This window comes from Chanos chanos, chromosome 5, assembly GCF_902362185.1.
Source record: "Chanos chanos chromosome 5, fChaCha1.1, whole genome shotgun sequence".
Classification (NCBI taxonomy): domain Eukaryota; kingdom Metazoa; phylum Chordata; class Actinopteri; order Gonorynchiformes; family Chanidae; genus Chanos; species Chanos chanos.
This window is the reverse complement of record NC_044499.1, coordinates 48,323,564-48,335,814: the sequence shown is the minus strand read 5'-3', so window position 1 is coordinate 48,335,814 and position 12,251 is coordinate 48,323,564. Positions and strand designations below refer to the sequence as shown.

The window sequence follows — 12,251 nt, the reverse complement described above, 5'->3', positions numbered from 1 at the left end:
TGATCATTCCAAGCCAAACGATACAGAGGTGAACTGCATCCCCCGTGAAAAAGAGTTGAGATTAAAGTGTTGTGCGGTCACACCTCACAACTCTCAGATCTGGACATCAAAAGGAAAATCAGAATGACATTTTTGTTTGTTTGTTTGTTTGTTTCTTTCTTTCTTTTTGTTCCTTGTAGGACAGTAGTAAACTAAGCATTCTCTGAGTACGACTAACTCTTCCTGTGCTTGTAAAAAATCATAATGCCTCATCATCACTTTCAGACATACTGTAGTCAAATAGTATAAGAAATTAATATCATCATTGTGAAGCAATATCATCATTATGAAGCAAAATCAACCAGAGGTTTTGTGGGAAAAAAAATATATGGGAAGTGACCATATGAGTCTGAAAATGAAACTTTCTTATGATGAAAGCATCTGTTTTTTATTACTATTACTGTACGGAGCTGGGTTTTGGTAAACAAGTGATGATTCAAAATGACAAATCCTTTAGATGGGAATCCTGAACCATTTTTTGGAAAATGGTCACGTCTCATCTGAGAAGCTGTGGCTCGTCTGGCCAGAGGTGGGGACCCTGTCAAGGCCTGACAGAAATTGTACTTTCAGTCATTGCCTAACTCTATGCCCTTCCCTTTGTCCAATCAGACGACTGATTCCCACTCCTACATACCCCAGCTGCTGATTTCCACCTTGTTGGGGTACTCTCTATAGGCTTCAACGCAATTAGGTTACTGGGGCAGTGGATTTCTACAATGTTGACTTTCACCGTAATTTATTTGTGGTTTATACGTTACATCTCACCACCCAACTCTGGCCCTTTTTTTAAAAAACAAAAAACAAAAAAACACTCCTACCATTTAACACAGTGTAATTAAACTTTTACGACACTGATGTGACTGACAGGTCCCGGACCACTCCCCTTTCAGCATGCTTTCTAAGTCCGCCCTTGATTAAACATGTCAATCATTCATTCTAAAGCGGTAGGGACTCTGGGGCAGGGATTAGTTATTTGTGAGACAGAAAGCAGAGGTGTCAAGCAGACAGTCAGTATTTTCATAACAGGCAGAGAAGTGCTTTGAAAACACGCCAGCCAGACTCCGCTACCTTCCACCTATTGCCTGGGGTCCTGTTCTGATTGAACCAACAACGTGAGCAATGCATAACCGGTTCACTGACACCCCTTAGCGCCCCTCTCTGTCCTTCCCTCTCTCTTTTTCTCTCCTTCTCTCTCTCTCTCTCTCCCTTTTTCTCTCTCTCTCCTCTCACCCAGAGCAGGTTAGAATTGACAGTTCACTGGGACTGGCTCCTCTCTCAATAAATCCCCAATTGCCCAGAAAGAGTGAGAATGATCCAACAGATGCTACTGGAGAGCTGAGTTATTTGATGTGAATTAAAACAGGCAGTGGTTTAGAAAGTGGTTTAATATGACACTAATCATCAGTCAAGAGCTGAATGGAATGGCAGAGAGAGAGAGAGGGGGAAAATGTTCCCTTTATAATGTCATTAAAGATAATTTGATGATTGCGTTAACCTGATCCGTTCCTTAGTGTGCCCCCGCCCTCAACCCTACCCCACCTTATCCTACCACACAAACACACAAACACACACACACACACACACACACACACACACACACACACACACACACAGTCAAGTAAAATCAGTTTCTTTCAACAGTTCCAACAGTTCACAATGACAAACAGATAACACCAAAATGATGAAATTCCGCTCATGGCGAATCTCTGTCGAAGAGTTACTACACATCACTCATGCTTATAGTCTGATTTCCTCTTCTTTGTCCTCTTTGGGAATGACTAGCCAACAACACTTTGCTAAACTCGAATTTCTCCAAGAACAGCGTGTCCTCCTAAAAAAAGTAGCCAATTGGCCAGACCCTGAAAAAAATGAGCTCTTGCTTAAGTCTCTCTAACAATCAAACACAACTTACATTGCCGATCTACTCAATATACAAAGCACATGCCTTCAGACACCAACTTGGATGGGTCCTAGAAAGTTCTGAGGACTGAGGACTGAGTGCACCAACAGTGATCTTTTTGATTCAGCTTGTGCAGTGGGCAGGTGGTTGCAAAAAGGATAGCAGTGCTGCTTTGACACGAAATGCAAAACGGAGCCTTGCTTTCCACTGAGAGAGAGAGAGAGCGAGAGAGAGATTTTTTTTCTTTTGTATTCCTTAAATAAATGAATGTTTTTGATAAAAAAAAAAAAAAACTTAAAACAGGTATACAGTCTTGCTAAATATGTACCTTAAGTACCACATGACATGTTTCTTTACACTCAGTGAAGTGTACACATTTGGACTATCTTTCTCCAGGTTTTCCGTTTGAATGCAGATACTGTTCTTCTCTGTTGGCTCCTTCGGGGTTACACTTAATCAATAAAGTATCCTCTATGCTGTAACAATTACTAGTGTAGATACTAGGGGCTATGTTGCTCTCTTCTAAACAGTGAACATCTTGTTGGCGTGTAATGATTTTTCCCCCTTTATGACATATACCATCCTAACAAGAAATAGCAACGCTCGATTTTCCTTCCATAAATTAATTGAGAGCACGTGCGTTAGCAGAATTTGCATCTTATTTTCAGTTATTATAGCACGAATCTTGCAACACACGTCCAGCGACATAAACTCATTCAGCATAATAACTATAATGCAATTAATGTTATTTAGTCGAAACGGTTTCTGTTTGTTATTCATATAGGCTAATTTAGGAATATCCGGTCATGTATGGTCTACTTCTTCCAACTTTAACGTGCAGTGATATTCGAAGGTCTCCTAATTCTAAACCACACGTCAAACTAAGGCTAAATTATTAGTGATTCGGAGTAAATAAAAACCTCAACCAACCAATCAAACAAACAAAAAACCCCCCTCAAGACACGCACAATTGTCCATCTTCAACTAAGTACCAAACATTCAGTTTCAGTGTATGAACAAAGCAGAAATCTACATCCTTGTACATCTTATTTTTCCGATCGTACTTGTGAACTTTGATTAATTCATCTTTGACCGTTCATTTCACTTGTCTTTCAACCGCATCAAAGTTCGGCAACCAGTTGAACTCACTTCCCTTTGACAGTTGAATCAACATTTGAATTTCCTTTGAGTAACTTTTCAACACACAACCTCGTCTACACTACAGCTACCAACCAAAAATAGATTCGCGCAGTTCACACCTCTCTATTGCTCAATCAACACGAAGATCGAAGTCTACAGAAACAAAGCGTTATACCACACATCAGTACGCAAACGTCATCAGAATGATCTGCCAGCCACTCTTACAGCTATCATGTCATATGTAATTTAACTGCAAGTGTTTGCACTGTCAAATTACGAAATATAGAAATAGTGGCATTAGACAAAAACAACCGGCTTAAGATTTCTTGACGGGTCACTCATGAAGTTCCAGGTTACAACCCACAGAGGCGACAGTGTCAGACCAAGGTGTTCTTTAATGGGATATGTAGACCATAGACGGTTGCACAACGCATTGAATCATATGTGAGTGTGCACTTTTTGCTCACTATTCACTATACTTTTTGTTCACTATACCAAAGTCATTTCGTGCCAGAGAGTAACGTGGGTGACCAGCTCATATAAGTCAAATCAAGTCCTGCGCTCACCTTTTTTTCTCTTTCACAGCGGTCATGATGAGCAACTTCAGAGAACAGTCTTCAGAAGTTTTCCGATTTAGTCGAATGTGTCCGAGCGAAAAAGTTCGTGCAACAGGTTAAAAGGTAGAAATGAAAGTGACACTTAAAAAGTAATGGTATCCAGAAATATGGTAAATCTTTAGCTTGTCCCTTGAATGTCCATTATATCGTCTCATTGGCAAATTCCGCTTATTGGAGTGGTATGTGCAGTCTCAGAACACTGCCGAGGATTGCACAGCCTCTCCGATTTGATCGACAGGAGGGCAGAGGGTCCGTTTTAAATTGTTCAGTCTCTGTGTTCTGTCAGAGTTTGTCGGTACTGCGCATCTAGGACACTTTCCAATTTACGTCTCACAACTACCCTCCCCTAGGTTAGATGGCTTGCTGTCAGGCGCTACCCAAATCTGTGCGCCCTGATTGGTGAGCTTTCGTCAAGTGCCTGCCTCCCTCCCTCTCTCTTGCCTTTTCTCTCTTACTCGCTCACTAATAGATTTAAGCGGGAGCTCCAGGAATTAATAAAATGAAGTTTAGTCGCATACAAAGACAGCGCGAGATCATTAACCTTGGCGGTCTATGCTCTCTGCACATCTTTAGGTTCTCATTCAACCGTTCAACGTTCCATTCGCTCTCAATGGACGAGTCAACGCTTCGTTTTTTGACATCTTAGTATTTAATAGGTTCAAAAACAAACAAAACACATTCACAACTTTCAGCTTACAGTACATTTGGCACATAATAAAATGCTTACAATGAGATAATGCTAGTGTATCCAGAAAAGAAAAGACTGATCTCTGTGCACACAAAGCTTCACCATACAGAAACTAAAATTCAATGCTAGATGTATATAATACATACAGCACTATCATACATATGAAACATTTATGTACTTTAATACTGTATGCAGAAATATTTAATATTCAGCCAGACAATTTGTTGCACTTAATTTAGGAGGTAATTATTGAGCATTCTGTTTTATGTATTTTGTTTAACTTTATAGACAGACAAACGTTATTTCCTATGTAGAGAATATTTCATCATTTACAATAAAAAAAAATGGTAAAGGAAAAAAAAAGGAAAGAACAAAACTTTTGGCATGGTTCAGCAAGAGGGTTCCTGGGAAGGAGGGAGGGCAGCAGCTGGCCACTAGGGAAAGGCTTTGATAGAAAACAGCAACAGAAAAAAGGGTTACTCAACTCATTGAGTAGGAATAAGAAAAAGAAAAAACAACAACAACAACAGTACATTAAAAAGCCCAAAATAACATGCCTTAGGGATGAATACATATTCATAGCCAGCAAAGATGAAAAGAAGACAAAGAAAGCAAAGAATGAAAAATCTATCAAGTTACTGAAAAACGCTAAGAAAAAAAAAAAGCTCTGACATTATTCAAGCAAAGTCAACACATTCCAGTAAGTCAAAATTAGTGAGCCTGATATTGAAATGTACCCTTTTTTTCTCATTTACTTCTCTTTCACATCCCATTCACAATTTGCAAACAAGCAATTTCACTACGGGGAGCATACAAGAGAATGCACAGTGACCTTTGACAAAAAAAAAAAAAAAAAGGGAAAAAAAAAAGGAAAGAAAAAAACCCAAGAACTTGTGGAGAGAGAAGCGAAGAGGGCTTAGCAAGGCTTACTTGTGTGAGATAAGAGGGTCAAGGAAACACTGCAGGTATATGATTTGATCCACTGACATCATGGTAAAGGTAACTGCATGTCTCTACGCTTACAGAATAACTTATAAAATCATGTGGTATTCCACCACTATGTTCCACAGTTTACGACCTGTGTTGTATTATGTACACACGAATGGAATGGCAAGATGCACGCTGACTGACTAGCTCTGAAATAGCAACAAGAGGGAGACAGAGAGAGAGAGAGAGAAAGGGAGAGAGAGAGAGAGAACGAGAGAGAGAGAGAGAGAGAGAAAGAGAGAGAGAGAGAGCGCTATGGCATATGCAACATTCTAGAATGTTTCAAATCCCCAAAAAATCCAAACCCTCACAGGATTCCACGCACATTAATGTCCTGTTCGAGTTTGGCATCAGACACTGAAGGAAGGTCTCCTTCAATTTGGGAACAGCTGGAGTGATTACTAACTAGCCGATCACACAAATAAAAAATAAAACAGATTACAGCAAATAAGAAAGAAAACAAGAGAACAAAAGACAAAATAAAGAATATGTCCAAGGTATTGCACATGGATTTCAGATTATCTGTTTGTTTGTTTTTTCTCCTCCCCATAAACTAGTATGACTCAATAATAACACAATTTGCTGTTCCATGCAACAGTGGACTACTCTATCTGAAGCTTACACAGGCTTTGGAGCAGGTACTATGTACATTACAAGGGTCTGTACAAGACGGAAGGGGAAGCTGCAGGTGCCAAACTTGTTGCCTGCAACTAAGACCATTACTGCATAGTCGCAGAGGAATGTATACATACAACAGGTTTCGGTAAAGCCAAGCAGAAACAAAAGTTCTAGCAAAATAACAGGAAAACAAATAATAATAATAATAATAATAATAATAATAATAATAATAATAATAAAGCGATCCCACACACTCTCATTCATGCAGATGCATGCATACAGACACATCCGTGCACACGTGTACTCGATCACTTTTGAACACAATTCTTGCAGGTCACTATTCTTAAAGGACCTGTGTAACACTGTAAGGAAATACATACATACTACACTCACGGCTTTCAATTTTTTTTTTTTTTATTATTATTATTTTGGGTCAAATTTAGAAAATTGCTCTTAAAATTCACTCAGACAATCACACACACACACACACACACACACACACATGCACTCACCTGAATACACATACACACACACACGCATGCACACACAAAAGGCATTTTCTGTACAGCACAATACATTTTATTGTCACTTCTGCAGGACGTATCCTTCCCCCTTTACATCCAGTTGCTTCACTAAAACTACACATTGTCTGACAGGGATCCCAACATTGGTACAATCACTGGCATAGTCAGTTTGGTTTTGAAGGTAGTGCACTTCAGTTTTTCCAATGATACACTGAAGGACAATCTAGTCTGAGGGCTCTGGATCTCGGAAACCAGCTCAGCTCAGTGTCATGTGAATGGAACGGACTTCGGCAACAACAAAAAAAAAATACTAAAAAAATAAATAAAGTGAGCAGTAGGATGTGTTTGGAGGAGAATACATAGAAATGAAAGAATAAAAGAAGTAATTGAGAGAGAAGTGAACCCCGTAAGAAGCACGTAATGAACCTCCTGCAGAATCAGGTCCATCTTCATGTGCACTATACCACTGACCAGTAAGCACCTGCACATGTATGCATATGTTTATGAATATGTGTGTGTGTGTGTGTGTGTGTGTGTGTGTTTGTGTGTGACAGATAGTTACAACGCCATTACTTGTTTTCCAGAGCTACAATTCAGTTAAATATTGATGACTGATGGGCCATTGACCAGCATAAAGACTGGGTGTCAAAGTGTATTTGTGTGTGTATGTGAATGTGTGCTGTGTGTGTGTGTGTGTGTGCGTGTATGTGTGTGTGTGTATGGGGGGTGCTAGGGGGGTGTTTAGACAGGAGCTGCTGCAACAATCGGCCTTAGGACAGAGTCTCTTCTCCAAAGTAGGAGAAGCCTTTGAACTCATCTTGATTGATCTGCTTGATGATGGCTTCATCCACTGGTGTGAGGACAGGATCCTCACGAGTGAAGTCCTGATCAAAGTTATTCACATCCCGTTTGGTTTTCTGAGGAGAGGATAGGAGGAGAACAGTTTTACATAGCAGGAAGAAAAATGCTCCTCGGGGCCCAAATGCAGGGCGCCAACCTAAGCAACCTAAGAACAGGTTAGACCATGGAGCTTAGGCACCTGGTCCTTTTCTTCACAGAGGCCAGGACTAACCAGGCAGGTTTTTTTTTTAATCTCCCAGTCTCCACCACAGGCTTTTGAGCACAGCGCAACGGTTCTACGAAAAAGATGAATCTTTGATATTGAGCTGTAGATCTGTTTATTCTCTTGTGCACACACAGATACACACAGAAACTCACGCACTCCTCTATATAATGCAGTGCACCATGTCTAAGCAGTATGAGATAGAGAAACTAAAACACACCCACAGACACAGACAGACAGAGAGAGACAGACAGACAGGCAGACAGACAAACAGACAAGCACGTCAAATACATGCATTCTCCCTCACACATACACAGACTCCTTATACAACACTGTAAAGCTATGCGTTATATGGAATCAAAAATATTGAAAAGAGTTGTTCGTGAAAAAAATTAATTTCAATATTTTGTTTCTTTCAGTGCAGTTACTTTCCTTTGTTGGTAGAGTCTAGTTTCAGTTTAGTCTCCTTGGGTTTCATGTGTAGTGGAATCTATGTTGGTAAGCCGCTGTGGTAACAGGGAAGGTCATTTGAAGGTCACCCTCAGGGCATGAGGGCATGCAGTGACAACACTTTCCTTCAACATTATGTGAGCCCTGCTCACTCACTACTGACAAACACACATATACACCACACGCGCACAACACACACACACACACACACTCATACACACCACACACACTCCTCCCCCCACCATGGGAAAGCAGAAGTAGGACGATGCCTTTGTGGCATCTGAGTTTCAGTCTAGACCGCAGGGGCCAGACACACAGGAACATGTGTCAGATAAAGCAGGCAGTCTCATGTCACAACACTTTACTCTGAGTATTTATCTATGGGTTTAGGTACCACATGATGCTATTCTCCATTTTCCATCATGTTTATGTTGGTTTTGTGTGTGGGTGCAAGTGCATGAGTGGTTTCTTGCATTATATGATAGTCTGCGCATGTGCATTTCCATGTGATTGTTTTTTCGCTCGTGCGTGTGTGTGCGTGTGTGTGCGTGTGTGTGTGTGTGTGTGTCTGTCTGTCTGTGTGTGTGTGTGTGAGTGTGTGTGTGTGTATGTTGTGTGTATGTGATACTGTGTGTGTGTGTGTGTGTGTGTGTGTGTGTGTGTATGTTGTGTGTATGTGATACTGTGTGTGTGTGTGTGTGTGTGTGTATGTTGTGTGTATGTTGTGTGTATGTGATACTGTGTGTGTGTGTGTGCGCGTGTGTGTGTGTGTGTCTGTGTGCGCGCGCATGCTTTTGTGTCTGTGCAAGCATGTGAACACATGTGCATCATGTTTGTGTGTGTGGTGTATGCGTGCGTGTGTGTGTGTGTATGCAGACATGTGTGTGTATGTGCACGCGCGCATGTCTGTACATGTGTGTGTGTGAGCGTGCACAAATGAGTGTGTGTGTGTGTGTGTGTGTGCGTCTGTACATGTGTGTGTATATTTGTGTGTGTGTGTGTGAGCGTGTGCGCATGAGAGTGTGTGTGTGTGTGTGTGTGTGTAGGAACTCACAATGCGAGGTTTGAAGGGTGGTTTAATCTTTCTCTGTTCCAGCAGAACCCAGTCTATCTCTCTGAAGAAAGGATGAACTTTAATGGCTTCCTCCAGGCCCTGGCTCAACACACAGCCCAGCCGTTTGTTTGGGCTCTTGGTCATGAACTGAGAACACACAGAAAGGACAAAATGAGGAGACGCTTCCTCTGACAAGCACATTAGCTAGTTCTCCTTCAGAAATGAATATGTGAGTCACACTGTATCATAACATAAAACAACAACAACAACAACAACAACAATTATTTGGGATCTGACCTTTGAAAACCGTGAAATACCATGTAAAGTTTTTGTGAGTCTAAAATGCTAAGCTTTCACTGATTACATTGATAAACGCTGTGATCAACAGCAAACGCTAATTTCTCAGACCAAAAATGTGGTCTGGTCCACCTTTTTTTTTTTTCCCACAGTACAAAAACACTCTTCTCCTTCTGTGTTTTTGCAGAGAAATGGGTGGATGACGGAGGAGGGAAATAGGTGGAAGGTGAGGAAATGAGAGGGGAGGAGGAGTAAACAAGAAAGAGAGAGAGAGAGAGAGAGAGAGAGAGAAAGAGAGAGAGAAAGAGAGAGAGAGAGAGAGAGAGAGAGAGAGAGAGGGAGGAAAAGGCTGAAGGAGACTCGGCCGAGCGGAACGGAGGGGGAAAAAAAAAGAGGAAAAACGAAGGGAAGGGAGTGGAGAGGACGAGAGAAAAGGGGCCTATGGCAAGAGAAAGCAAACAACCCCCCCCCCCCCCCCCCCCCCGAAAAACACACGGGATGAAAAAACACACGGGATGAAAAAAAACCACCGACCGCTTTAAGGATGCTGACAGCCTCTTTGCTCAGCCACACGGGATAAAGGACGTCGTCGTGAAGAATGGACTCGAACAGGTCGTCCTCGTTGTCAGCCTCGAACGGGGGCTGTCCTGCCAGCATCTCGTACATGAGCACCCCCAATGCCCACCAGTCCACAGACGGACCGTACTCTAACTCCTGCAGGATCTGAGAGAGAGAGAGAGATTTATTCTACAGTCTGTGGGAAAAACAGGAGGACAGGGAGCTAGGGGAATGATCTTCAGCACATCAGCGATGACATTTGCTGTTGCTGGTTAAAAAAAAAAGAATCTGAAGCTCTTATTCGCCCCAGTTACAACCAAAGTCTCTCAAATGCTTCATTTGTCTTCAAAGAGCAGCCCAGTATTGTCATAACAGTTTGACCGTGGCATGTGACTGCACTAATAAAGAGAAGAGAGAACAAAGAGAGAGAGAAAAGGAACGAGAGAGAGGGAAAAACAAACACCTATACAGAGAGAGGGGCTGTGTGAAAGCATCACTCTGTTTCTCCAGTCATAGAACCATTTGACCGGCAGGTTCACGATCAAAAAAAACCTCACGTCTATAACAGTTTCTCTGGCCTTGTTTTCGCATCATTAGAAACCAGGAGGTCAAAGCATTTCTCTTGCACTCTTGTAGTTCTCTCACACGCTTGTGACCCCCGGGCTGTTAGCACTGTTTCTACCTGTATCTGTTTGGCCCTTACTTCCTTCAACTTTTCTTGCTCTTGTATCTGGTTTAATACCAAACTTAGTGGCTGCGCTTAGGCCACTGACAGCTCCTTACTGGCCACATGTTTGGTTTGTATTCTGCTTGTCTTGGAAGCTGCTTAGGATAAAAGCATCCGCTAAATGAATAAATGTAAACGAAAAATATGGAGTGGGGGCAAGAAGAGGTACCTCAGGGGCAATGTAGTCGGGGGTCCCGCAGAAGGTTGTCGTGGTAACGCCGTTTAGAATGCCCTCTTTGCACATGCCGAAATCAGCCAGCTTACAGTGACCTTCAGCATCCAACAGAATGTTGTCCAGTTTTAGGTCTCTAAAGGATCAGATGGAAACAAGAGAGAAGACATATTTAATAAGCAGAAGAGGAAGAGAAATAACCTTTGGTCTCTTTTGTCATTTATCATCTGCGGACCACGCAGGTGCGGTTTGCGGTTAATGTCGGTTTTGAGCGCGGAACACGGCGCGTCTCCGCGCAGCAGAAACCCGACGGGACGGCCGTACCGTGGCTTCAGGGTTCTACCGCCGTTTTAAACCCGTCAGGAATTCCAACGGACGTACTCTGACCCCATGTCATCAATCACTCCATTCTCTCCTTGCATACCAACCGTCCCATCTGACCATTCCTCGGATGGTTGCGTGCTAGCTTCGATATCCACAGGGCTGAAATCAAAGGATCAGGGCCTGAGGGAATCAGCCTCAAGCATGGATCTGCACGGTCTAATCCTCCGGCGACATTACGTCCATAATAACAAGAGTACCGCCTGAAATTTTTCAGTTCTTGTCTAAAGTAGAAAAACACGAAAAAAAAAGGTTACTTTTTTTTTTTTCAGATCTCCGTTATCAGGACTCGGAGGTATACAAGTTTTAATTAGGGTCAGGAACCTATGTCTTCGACGCCAATCCATGAGGTTTCTATCTTAGAAAGTGTTTTTTTTTTTTTAATGTACAGAACAAAATGTTCCAGGGACGTGTCGTGTGGTCAGGTGACTCCGTGACTTTCATGTACGGGGCTGTATGGATCCATATGCCTTGCAGACTACAAATAAACAAGCTTTGTGTTGAGCGTGCCCACAATGGAGCCAGACCCAGGGGTTATTACTCAACGGACCACCCAACGCGACAGCTTTCATCTCAGCCTCTGATCGCCGACGTCTCCCTTTCCTAGCTCCCCGTAGCTCCATCTATCTGTTCTCCTTCTGCCCCTGTTCTGGGGCCTCCTTCTGCCTATACATATGCAAACACACACACACACAAAGGGCAGTCCCCACATGGTTATCAGGGCCTGGCTGGACAGAACCATCCTCTGACACCAGTAATGCTAAGGGGGGGGGGGGGGGGGGCTTTCATTCTGCTGAGAGCTGGAGTTAGCCGACAGGTCATCACAATCGCCACAGAAACAAACCACGGCACAAACAGAGACTGGCCCTTGGTAGCTAGCCGTTACCGTCTAGTCTGACTCTCCTGGTAATGACACACAGGAAAAGGCTTCTCCAGGTTAGCGGAGAAGACCCCAGGACGCATCGGTTAAGGCAATGGCAATGAATGGGGATCAAAGGTGGTAAACGCTCGTCTTTGTGTGGCTGGGGCGGGACAA

At 42.6% G+C, this 12,251-nt stretch overlaps 2 protein-coding genes across 4 annotated transcripts in view; both read right to left on the bottom strand.

Annotated features, from left to right (window-relative positions):
* epas1a (endothelial PAS domain protein 1a) overlaps positions 1–3,984 on the bottom strand; it is a 21,809-nt gene extending 17,825 nt beyond the window's left edge. For 2 of the 3 annotated variants that reach the window (XM_030773997.1, XM_030773998.1), the window contains exon 1: positions 3,646–3,984. In XM_030773997.1, the coding sequence (XP_030629857.1) occupies positions 3,646–3,671 (26 nt within the window). In that variant the 5' untranslated portion in view covers positions 3,672–3,984. The remainder of the gene's footprint in view (positions 1–3,645) is intronic. The other variant, XM_030773996.1, reaches the window with a different exon arrangement.
* Positions 3,985–7,283: 3,299 nt separating this feature from the next.
* The window catches only part of prkcea (protein kinase C, epsilon a), a 43,926-nt gene continuing 38,958 nt past the window's right edge, over positions 7,284–12,251 (bottom strand). Inside the window, exons 12-15 of the mRNA XM_030773206.1 lie at positions 10,832–10,970; positions 9,912–10,100; positions 9,081–9,227; positions 7,284–7,430 (exon numbers count right to left, since the gene is read on the bottom strand). Coding sequence (XP_030629066.1) covers positions 7,284–7,430; positions 9,081–9,227; positions 9,912–10,100; positions 10,832–10,970 — 622 coding nt within the window. The remainder of the gene's footprint in view (positions 7,431–9,080; positions 9,228–9,911; positions 10,101–10,831; positions 10,971–12,251) is intronic.